Source organism: Mus caroli, unplaced genomic scaffold (assembly GCF_978045245.1).
Source record: "Mus caroli unplaced genomic scaffold, Mus_caroli_1 scaffold_15, whole genome shotgun sequence".
NCBI classification, from domain to species: Eukaryota; Metazoa; Chordata; class Mammalia; order Rodentia; family Muridae; genus Mus; species Mus caroli.
The window spans coordinates 28,718,919-28,730,870 of NW_028227270.1; the positions used below are offsets into that span (position 1 = coordinate 28,718,919).

Here is an 11,952-nt window from a genome sequence, read left to right on the forward strand (position 1 = left end):
ACTCCAACAAGGCCACACCTCCTAATCCTTCTAATCTTTTCAAATAGTGCCACTCCCTGTTGACTTAGCATTCAAATATATAAGCCTATGGGGACCATTCTTATTCAAACTGACAACATAGGCCAACCAGGGCTACCGTGTGTGTGTGTGTGTGTGTGTGTGTGTGTGTGTGTGTGTCTGTCTGTCTGTCTGTCTGTCTGTCTGTCTGTCTGTCTGTCTTACACAGCTCAGACTACAAGTAGCCATGCCATCAGAATCACTGTCTTGCCTCTACTGAGGATTTTAAGGATGATTATATTAAAACACTTGGGCAAGTACTGAGTGAGGTTGATGCGACTCATAGTCTACTCACTGCCTGATACCGTCTATGGGAAATCTACTGTCAATGTTTACATGGAAAACTCCAGTCAGGGAGCAAGCACTGGGGTAGGGGTGTGACTTTATCTCTTTAGTTCAGAGATTAGTCAGAACCTGTTTTCCATTTCCTCTATAGTAGTAGCTCCCCAGCCTCCCCGAGCACTCTTTGCACTCTGCTCTGCCAGCAAAGACCCAGCCTTTAGCCGTTTGTCAGCTAGCCCAGGTCAGCTATCATGAAACTCAAGGGAAGAAAGGGGTGGAGACTTATCTCTTCAACACTGGAATGTGGCTGAACCCTGCTAAGAAACTGCCTGGCCACCATTCCGTTATCAGTATCTGGCTCATTGTGAGCTAGACTAGCCGACAGCTCCATCAATAGGACACTGCCTAGCAGCATGGTTGAGACAGTATATAGGCATCCACTGTATTCTGCCTGCATTTTGTATGCTAAAAAATGTATATGTCTAGAAAACTAAAAGTGCCCCATGCTAGTGATAATTACAGGACTCAAATTTAATGTAGCCAAAACAACACTAGGCACAATAAGACAGGAAAAATGTCAGAACAGTGAGTTGACTCATTGGGACACTGGTGTGAGTGGGTGTGGGGATGGGTGTGGGGATGTGTGTGGGGGTGTATCAATAAATATGATTATGGCCGGGCGTTGGTGGCGCACACCTTTAATCTCAGCACTCAGGAGGCAGAGGCAGGTAGATTTCTGAGTTCGAGGCCAGCCTGGTCTACAGAGTGAGTGCTAGGACAGCCAGGGCTACACAGAGAAACTGTCTTGAAAAAAACAAAAAACAAAAAAAAACAGAAAAAAAACAATAAATATGATTATGAATATACATATACATACATATATATGTGTGTATATATCTATGTATATATGAAGGTAAAGCTCAAAGTTAAAGACTGAAAATGATTGAAATGACCCAGTTTTGTAAAATCACACATATTAAACAAAAATGACAGGATGTATTAAATATCAAAACATGGTTCTCTCTGGGTAACAATAAGGAATTTTTTTCTTTTCCTCACTGTTTCACAATACTGCCACACAGTTGGAGTCTTGAATAGAATAAATCTGTGCCTGGATTCCTTCCGAGCAAGGGTGGGAGCATCTGACATGATGAGGACTCACCAAAGCCCAGGAGGACAAGGGCTTTGTAACCCTCATCAAGGTATTCATCTAGGTGCATGCTCTGCACACGAGATGCCACACTGTACTAGCCAAGACTCACTTCTAGTGCACTAGATAACAAATGCCAGGTGGTGGAGACAGATCTAAGCCCAGAGTCTGCAAGAACACTGCAAGAAGCCAACACTGAGAAAGTATTTATCTAGCTGCCTGTGTCTTGACAGTAGGTACTTAGGTTTCCTAGAGGAGCATGGAGGATCTTCTCAGGGGTCATCAATACTTCATGGTATGTAATGGACATTTTTTATTTGTATGTGTGTCTCTCTGTACATGTGTATGCATATTCGTGTGTGTGTATGTGTGTGCATGTATTCACAGAGGCCAGAGGAGGGCACCAAAGCTGCAGTTACAGGCAGTTTTGAGCTAGCTGCCAGTTCAGCCACCACTCCTAAGTCACCTCCCCAGAGCTGTAATTTACTTTTTAAGTACATCATCATGGGCTGTCTACAACCCCAAGGTGGTCCATCACTTCCCTAAAGACCACTTAATAGCTATAACAAGCCTCCTGCATGGGTTCCAGTTACCCATGACTCAGAAGATGCCAGAGAACAGACCCATCAGCACACCAAAAGAAACAACCAAACCGCAAGATCCTGGACACCTACCTATGACTTGAGCCAAACTCAGGCCACACACAACGAAGCTTCCTGTGTGGAAAAGCAACCTCTGTCTTCTGTAGCTAACATTCCCCTTCTGGACAGCATTTACTAAGAGACTCCAAGCCTCCTCCTGCCCCTGAGAAACACAAACACAAGAGAGGCCTCGCCTTTTTTTTTTTTTTTTTTTTTTTCAGTTTCTGCATCTGTAGGTTCAATCAACATCTGGAGCCAGGTGCAGAGGCACCCCAAGCACAGAGGAGGCTGAGGCAGGAAGGTGGTGAGGTTAAGGCCAGCTTGGTCTACAGTGAGATCCTGTCTCACAAACATTACCAGTGAGGGATATAGCACAGCAGTTATGTATTTGCCTCGCATGTGCAAAGCCCTGGTTCAGGCTTCAAAATCTCAACAATTGCCAAGCAGTCATGGTGTAAACTTGGTCCTGGCACTCAGGAGGCAGAGGCAGGAGGATCTCTGCAAGTTCGAAACCAGCCTGGTCTACACAGAGTTCCAGGACAGCCAGCCCACACAAAGAAATCCTGTCTCCAAAAACAAACAAACAAACAAACAAAGCAAGATAAAATTCCCTCTCTACTCAACATGGACTTGCTGTTTTCTTTTTTTAATAATTTATTTTATGTATGTCCATGTTTGGCCTGCATTTATGTCTGTGTGATGCTGTCAAGTTCCCTGGAACTGGAGTTATAGATGTTTGTGGGATGCCAAGTAGGTGCTGGAAACTGAACCTGAGTCCTCCAGGAGAGCTAACGCTGTGCTCTTATCTGTTGAGCCATCTCTCTCCGCTAAACAATGTAACAATATAACAATACCAGCATGGTCTCAAGCATGAGTGAACTAGAGATAGTTAGATGTACTTGGAAGCATGTGCAAAGATCACATGTAAAATCTGCTGGCAATGATGAGCTGAAGGCACGGAGTTAACAGACAATTTATCAGAGCTGAGCATGGTCCCAGCACTCAGAAGACAGAGACAGACAGATCTCTGAATTCAAGGCCAACCTGGTCTACAGAATGAGTCCCAGGATAGCCAGGGCTACACAGAGAAACCCTGTATCAGAGCAAACAAACTAACACTAATACTCAAGCACATGCATGTGTGCACACATGCAACAGTCAATCAATAAATCCTTAAAAATATGGCCAGAGCATGGCTCATTGGGTAACTATGCTTGCCACACAAGCCTGACAATGTGACTTCAATAACCCTTCTAACACAGAGGCGAAAATAGAAAGCCTACTCCGCAAAGCTTTTCCATATGCATCACTGTGGCAGGCATGCCCCTCCACACACACACACACCATACAGAAATAATAATTAAAAATATATTGTAAAATACTTTGCAAGGAGAGACTCATGCCCTGGAGGTGATGGATATTAGGTTATGTGAGGGAAGTTACATGTTCTTATCTCATGCACTGTTCCTGTGGGGACTTAGCTTGGCATTTCACCATCTTGTTAGGTAATAGATGCTGGAGCACCATCTGTGTTGCTCGAGACTGGCCACTCTAAAAGTTTGTATCAGGTGTCACAAGTCACTAGGACCGGAGGAGTTAGTCTAAGTGTTGAAGTGAGGGGGTTTATGCTTCTTATTCTACAAACAGAATGTTTTTATGAGGGCCTTGAATGTCTGCAAATTTTGGCAATCTTTAGAGAAGAACCAACCCTCCATAGACAGTACAAGTCTGGGACACTGGTGCAGTAGTGGCTTTCTCGCAGATCTGAAGCCCACTATTTTACAATACCAGCAACATAACTGGGGCTGCAGCTCTGAGGGTGGACAGGCTCTGATCAGAGCCAGCTAACAGGCAGAACTGACTCAGACACATCACCACCTTTTATAAATCTTTCCTCCCTAAACTGGACTTGGACCACCACCACTCACCACCCCACTCCCTTCCTACTCCCCTCTGTAAGAGGCCGACTGGCCAGGCCATACCTGTAGTTCAGCACTTGGGAGGCTGAGACAGGAGGACAACCTGGGCCCGCCAGAGCTGCATAGCAAGTTGCCATAAAAAGCAAGCAGGCAGCTCATGCTGCACAAAATGGAAGCAGCTCAGGTCTTTACCTAATACTTGGCAAACAGAATATCATGCTTTAGCATATGTGCCATTGTGTTGTTGTTGTTGTTGTTGTTGTTGATGGTGGTGGTGGTGGCTTTTAAACTTTAACAATGGAAGGTAATCCCTGGTAGCATTAAAGGCTTTGTTAATTAACATAATAGACATTAGAGGTGGGTTTTTGTTAAGGAAAACTTCAATGATCAAGAAATAAGATCTTGCCAGGCATGGTAACACAGGCCTTTAATCCCAGTACTCAGGTAGCAAAGCCAAACTCTGAGTCTGAGGCTCAGGTCAGTCAAAATTACATGATGAGATGTGTCTCAAAACAAACAAACAAACAAACCCATAAACTAGGTGCTGTGCCACACCCTGCAGTCCCACCACTGGAGAGACAGAGACAGAAAGATCTAGAAGGTCAGGGTCACCCTCAAGATGAAAGCTAGTGTGGGTTACATTAGATCTCGTCTCAAGAAAAAAGGAAGAAAGAGAGAAGGGAAAGAAGAGAGGGAGATGGAGGGAAATAGACAGAAGATGTCTAGACCTGCCTGTAAACATCTGGGCACCTCTGTTCTTGTGGGACACCGCTGCAGAGATGGCTGAGTCCTTACTTTGTCAATGGCAGTCACAGACTGGATCTGTCCACGAAGCCCGCTAGTGTGGCTGCCTCAGCCCATCCAGAAGTTAGTGAAGTTCTCCCTACTAGAAGGTGCTCACTTCTGCCCCAGAGAACTTTTCATGCACTATGCACGCTACAGCATCAAAAGAGGGCAAAGTGCCGGGCGATGGTGGCGCACGCCTTTAATCCCAGCACTTGGGAGGCAGAGGCAGGCGGATTTCTGAGTTCAAGGCCAGCCTGGTCTACAAAGTAAGTGAATTCTAAGACAGCCAGGGCTATACAGAGAAACCCTGTTTCAAAAAATCAAAAAAAAAAAAAAAAAACAAAAACAAAAACAAAAAAAAAGCAAAGAGCTGAGCTACCCAGGGCTTCAGGAAAAGCTGCAAGACCAGCAAACGTTTGTGTATTTGGCAGAGCTTAAGTCTCTAATGTGGTGTTTGTAACTTGGACCAGATAAGAAGGAAGAAACTAAATGCCACTCCCCCTTTCCTGATGGCAGCCAACATCTCCCAGAAAAGCCCCATCGCTGAATGCTCAGAACTGTCTACGTCCATCCAGAGCAGTCGCATATGTGTGCTGTGTACTAATAAGGAAAACAAGGAACAAGCGCCAAGCAGAGAAGGAAGCCAACCGAAACCTGGAGGGCCAGTATTGAAGGTCTGGATACATCAGTCTATTGGTTCAGTTTTTTACAGTTTAGTTGCCTCACCTGTGGTAGACAGGGCTGTGGTCCAGAATGATGATATACTTATAAAACAGACAACATACTGGGCACTGAAGTAGATTTTTATCATCATCATCACCACCACCACCACCACCACCACCACCACAATTATCACGAATGCTTATACTTGCCTGCAGGAGGCCCTGACAACTCTTACTCTCAAATTGTCTTGGAAGGGATATATATATATATATATATATATATACACACACACACACATATATTATACATATACATATATACATATACATATATATGTATATCATATATATCGCATATACATTGCATATATATTACATATATGTGTGTATGTATATGCATATATATGTATATATACACACATACATATATACACATATATACATATATGTATGTATGTGTGTATATGTATATATACATATACATACATATATATATATATATATACATATCCATCCTAGTGCCACATGTAATCCTCATAATAATCTAAGCATCACCACACCCATTCTACAGATAAGGAATACTGAAGACAGAGAAGTAATTTTTTCAGAGGCATACCTACCTGCTTGCCCAAATCCAAAACGTTTACCTGCAATCTTCAAGCTCTTTTGACTTAAACTCAATTCAAATCCTAATACTCTGCAATCTCACTGGATTTAATAACAGGCATTTCAAGAGTCATAGAAAGGCAAGAGAAAACTATGGTTTCCTTGTCAAATGCTAACCTCCTATTTCACCTCATGACAGGGCACTACCCACCTATGCACACAAACACCAACACCTTTAATTTCAGCACTCAGGGGGCAGAGGCAAGCAGATCTCTATGAGTTCAAAGTCACCCTGTTCTACAGAGAGACCCTATCTCAAAAAAACAAAACAAACATATCCAAGTCCTGTTCCCTTCTCCACACCCATTTCTAATTCATTTTTACCACTATAGACAAAGTCCATGATACCCACTGTACCCACTCCTGCAGCTAAAGCCTCACTGAAGGTAGCATGCTCTCTCTTCCCTGGACTACACACAGGCTGCCAGAATGCAAGCTCCATCAGCAAGGGACGTGTGTTCACAGCAGAGCCTCAAACACAGCACATACAAAGAAGTAAGACTCACAAAGAAGCAATACTCACAGTCGGGGCTAGAGAAAAGGCCCCTCTACTGACAGCATTGCCTACTCTTGCAGAGGACCCGGATTTGAGTCCTAGTACCCACAGGGCAGTTTACAACCCTCTGTAAACACGCCCAGGGATTTAAGAGCCACAAAGGAATAGGACCCAGCACCTGAGCTTGTAAGGAAGTGGGGGCTGCAGAGGGGTCACCCTGGATCCAGCCCTGGAAGAACTGCCACCCTCTTCTGGCTTGTGAGGGCACCAGACAGGCACATGGTACACTGACACACATACACATAAAAACAAAATTAAATACATAGAGATATAGATATAAATAGATAAAGATGTAAATATAGATAGACAGATGCTGACTGTAGCCAGGCATAATAGCACACAGAAGTAGAGGGAGAAGAAGAATCAGGTATGTAAGGCTAGCCAGTCTCTGCTTCACAGAGTTTGAAGCCAGCCAAGTTAAATGAGGAAACAAAAACCAAAAAAAACAAACAAACAACAACGCAGGCCACCTTGTGAGCGGTGCATCAGATAGTGCAGACCTTTAATCTTTGCCCTTAGCGGGATAAAGCAGAATTACAAGCTTTGGGCCAGCCTTGCCTACGTAGCAAAACCTGGTTTTTAAGAAACGAAAAGACGTACTTACGAAATGAACAGCTCCTGACTACTTGGACCGTTTCCTTAGGTCACCTTCCTTCTCCCTGACAGTCTAGCCTTCACAGTTCCCAAAGCAATCTTCTGAGTCCAAGTCCGCCTACAGCTCACCCTTGCTCACTATGTTCCTCTCGAAGCCATCAGACTAAGACCCAAACTCCAGTGAGGATCTGTAAGATCAGCACTGGGACCCTATATACAGCTCCTCATGCTGTGGTGACCCCCAACCATGAAATTCTTTTTATCGCTACTTCATAACTGTAATCTGGCTACTGTTATGAATTGTAAGGTAAATACATCTGTTTTCAGGTGGTCGGCAACAACTGTAAAAGGGTCGTTCAACCCGTCCCCACCCCCCACCAGGTCCCCGCTGGGTCCCGACCCACAGGATGACAACTACTGTTAGGTACGTGGCAGAAACAGGGCCTAGCACCTGTGCTTGTAAAGCTGCAGAATGGCTAACATCTCTTCAAGTTATATTTTTGATTGTCTCATTCAAGGCCCTCCACAAGACCATAAGTAACCATATGAAACTGCAAAAACCTCGATATTATAGGTGATCTATTTGCTCACTGTAATCTCAACTCCAACCTGGAGAACTTCTCCTTAGTCATCCTGGAACCTGTGATATATAAAGAAGCTATCTCAGCCAGGAGGTGGTGGCACACACCTTTAATCCCAGCACTTGGGAGGCAGAGGCAGGCTGATTTCTGAGTTCGAGGCCAGCCTGGTCTACAAAGTGAGTTCCAGGACAGCCAGGGCTATACAGAGAAACCCTGTCTCGGAAAAAAAAAAAGAAGAAGGAGGAAGAGGAGGAGGAAGAGGAAGAGGAGGAGGAGGAAGAAGAAGAAGAAGAAGAAGAAGAAGCAGCAGCAGCAGCAGCAGAAGCAGCAGCAGCCGCCTCAAACTGAGCTCACTCAGGAATGCACCAACTACACAAGTGATGGCAAGTCTCTCTAAAGTGGTCTATGTAAAACTCCTGACCAAGATGCCCTGGTTCCCAGTGGGAACACAGGAGTTATGCCCAGTGCTCTCCCTGCTTACTGCAATTACCATATTTCAGCTCCAGTCAGGTCCAGTGACTCTTGCACTCACCAAGGGTATGACTCATTGTGTGGGATTACAATCTCCAGTCATATCTGGCCCGGCAAGTTCTCTCACCTACTCTAAGTCTGGCCTCTGTACTCTCTCCATTATATCTCCATTCTAGAGGCATTTTCTCAGACAACCGTCTCACCCAACCTTCCCAAGGCTGTTTTACTACCCAGCCTTGTTACAAGACTCCTGGAACTGGATCTATTGTTGTTTACATGCTTATGGGATATCCTTACAATTGTGTACACACACAGATCATTGCCAGCAGAGATGTTTGGCTTCCTACAATACATCCTCCTCCTAGCATTTAGCAGGTGCTTGGAAAACAATATGGATACAACTGAGAGACTCAGCTTCTGGTGACAGTATGAGGTTTGAGGGGTTCATTTTGTACTAGTGGCTGAATCCAGCTAAATGCATGCTGGGCAAGCATTCTAACATTTAGCTAAAGCTCACGCCCTCACATAGCGATATAAAACCATGGCGTGAGTGCTGCTCACTGCACTGAAACCTACCACAGTGAGACCTTCAGCAACCCTGAGAAACAGAAGTTATGATTCTGTGGGGAATGGCCAGGACTTGGTTCTTTCCAAAGTCCTAAGAGGGGGATTTTAGAAACAAGTCATACATCCTGGCAAAATATCACTCATACCAATATTTCTTAAAACTCACTTAAGTACTGACAATAAATTCTCAGAACCTGAAATCAAGCACCTGTCAGGAAAGATCTTCAAGGGGCTTCCAAGAGAGAAGGGCAGATAGCCCCAAATACATGCAATTACTATACAATGAAAAGGGTTGCATCAAATTGAAGAGTATCACAAAACAACCAGAAAAATGGACTTGGAGGTGTTGCTCAAAGAGCACTTGCCTAGAACTTACAGGAACCAGCAAAGAGAGAGAGAGAGAGAGAGAGAGAGAGAGAGAGAGAGAGAGAGAGAATGAATATATTTGCAATTTTCTGAAAACAATCTTTTCTGCCCCTCTTGGTCTAAAAAGCCTGAATGGGTCATATTCCTTCGTCCTTCCTTTCCAGACATTGAGGGGACGGGCATCATTTTACTCAAATCAAAAAGCCTCACTTTCCTCGTTTCTGAAAATGCCAGCTTGACATACATCAGAAACCAAGATGACTCCACAAGGCCACCTCAAAGAGGACAGGACAGACTATAGGCCACTAAACCTGATGGGTCCAGAGACACAGCTTAACCCCCTACAGCACGTACAGCTGGCCCCCATTGTCCTGACGTTCAAAGTAAACAAGACCAGTCCTGCACCTGAATGCCCACCCACCGCGATCAGATTCGAGGTTTTGTTTTTGTTTTTTATAACCCCTTAAAACCTAACAAAAAGACAACATGGGAGAAAGACATCCAGATGGCTTTACCTAGTTCGCTGTTGTTTTTCTAACCCTGCAGAAAGAAGGGAAATTAGCATTAAAGGGCTAAAACCTAATAATTCTCTCCAGTTACGAGCCTCCTATGTCTTGCATATCGTGAATTTAACTGGCAAGATTACAAAACAGGTTCCAGCAAGATGAGTTGCAAAGAAGGGAGCGAAGGCTCGTGCCCAGTCAGGGTTGGGTAGGGTCCGGTCGGTAAACCCATGAAGCAGGGCTGAGCCTTCCCTGTGCCCAGACTTGTGGCCCGGAGTTTGCAAATCGGATATCCAGACGTTCTCGTGAATACAGAGCCCTATGTTCTAGACCTGGAGATGGCAAACGCGGCCGCCCTGCTCGGACTGACCAGTTGTGCTCGGAGTACAGAAACAGAGATCTTGTCCAACCCCACGTTTTTCCTGGATTTATCCCACAGGCAGTGCAGTGGCAGGAGAGCTACGGAGCTCAGAGCCACTCCTCGAGGCTTCGACCGGAGGTGACACGTCCTGGGAACCGATGGGATCCTCAGCTCCAGACCCGCTCGCCCTGCCAGCCCGGAATCCCGGAGGCCGAACACCGAGGTCGCTGGGGTTGCCTCTCGGGCTTCCCCGCGTCCCTTCCCGCCCACAGGGTTTCCAGAACTCGAGCTTGGCTCGCGTCGGTGTCCGCGTGTCTGGTGTTCTGATAACCCGCGCGGCAGCCCGCCTCGCTCACCTGGCCAGCACAGCACCGGGCAGACATCGCCGCGGCCGACGACCTCGCCTCGGGGACGCTGCCCGCTGCGCCCGTCACTCGGGCCCTCTCGGCTTGGTCCGCGAGCGCGCAACTGAAGAAGCTCGTCTAGCTTCCGATCCCCGTGCTCAGCAGCCCAGCTGAGAGACCCGTACCCTGGCCCGAAAACAACCCCCGCCAAGCCCCGCCCCACAGGCTCCGCCCTGAGACCGCCCCGACTATAGGTTCCGCCCATATCCTAGGCCCCGCCCCCTGAGTCGCCCCGCCAGTGGCCGTGACCCCGCCCCTTTCCGGGCAGCACAGTGGGCTTCTTCCTCTCTGGCACTTCCGCCGGAGTTAGACCAAGGGAATGCGGTCTTCACAAGCCCTAGGGTTTTACCGACCCGCCGGGTTTCGCGGCGCTCCTCCGCCCCGGCTCCGGTAAACTAGATCCGCTTGCCTTTGGTAGTTAAATCTGTAGCTCTAGAGGAAGACTCCCTCCCGAATGCCCTGCGCTGGTCCCTCCACGAGGGCGCCACTGGTATGGGACTGCGATCGCCTTACTCCTCAGAGGCATCTACCAGATCCACGTTCGGGAAACCCCTCTTTTCCCGCACCCCCTCACATGCCAGGTCTCCCCAGGCGCCTAGCTGTTCCACCTGCTGTTCCCGCGGAACTCTGGGGGCTCTGGTTAGAGCGCTAAGAGTCGATCTCGGAACCTAGGTTGGGGTCCTAGTTGCCTCTCCGCTGACCCACATTGAAAGGAGGATTCCAACGTTTGCTTGTTGGATGCCAAGGGAGCGCCAAGTTTTGCTCTCTACCTGAATCTCTTCTCACGGTTACTTCAAATGTAAAACCATTTCTGTTAGTATGATTTTTACGCCAATCCCTTTTTGGCTGGAAGAATATTTCAGATAAACATTGCTGTACCCGGGTGAGGAAAGTGACAGCGGATAAGTAGCTTGAATAGTTTGCCTAAAGCCTCGGGAAGTGAAAAGGCCTAGCTGACAATCCTAGCGTCTGATCCTCAGGCACAAAACCCAGGACTTGACCTTCCCTGGACAGAGCCTTTGCCTATAGTGTCTTGGGAACTTTAGGAGATAGAAACTAAAGATAACTGTTTTTGATAATCCGTGCTTTAGTTATTACCAACGGTGAATCTTCTAGCGTCTTAGATCCAGGAGTTTAAAGTAACACACACAACAGAGCAGTCCCCTCCTTGGCGGTTAAGAAAAGTTATGAAGACAGTGGCTGTAACTAAAAATAAGAGGGTGTGGGAGGAGCAACCTGCTGGGTGGCAGCCTGTAACTCAGAGCCAGGACCTCCGCGGGGCTTCACAGCGAGCTCCATTGTTTGCTGCAGGGCGGTCACTAGACTTAGAACTTCAGCCTCTGGGGAAACCGGTCTGACACCAAGGGTTTGTCTTTGTGGGAACCG

General features: G+C 46.5%; 1 protein-coding gene across 1 annotated transcript in view; it reads right to left on the minus strand.

The window, feature by feature from the left end:
- Serinc5 (serine incorporator 5) overlaps positions 1-10,639 on the minus strand; it is a 98,296-nt gene extending 87,657 nt beyond the window's left edge. Inside the window, exon 1 of the mRNA XM_021180315.2 lies at positions 10,519-10,639. Within this exon, the coding sequence (XP_021035974.1) occupies positions 10,519-10,545 (27 nt within the window). The 5' untranslated portion in view covers positions 10,546-10,639. The remainder of the gene's footprint in view (positions 1-10,518) is intronic.
- Between the last annotated feature and the right edge of the window lie 1,313 nt (positions 10,640-11,952).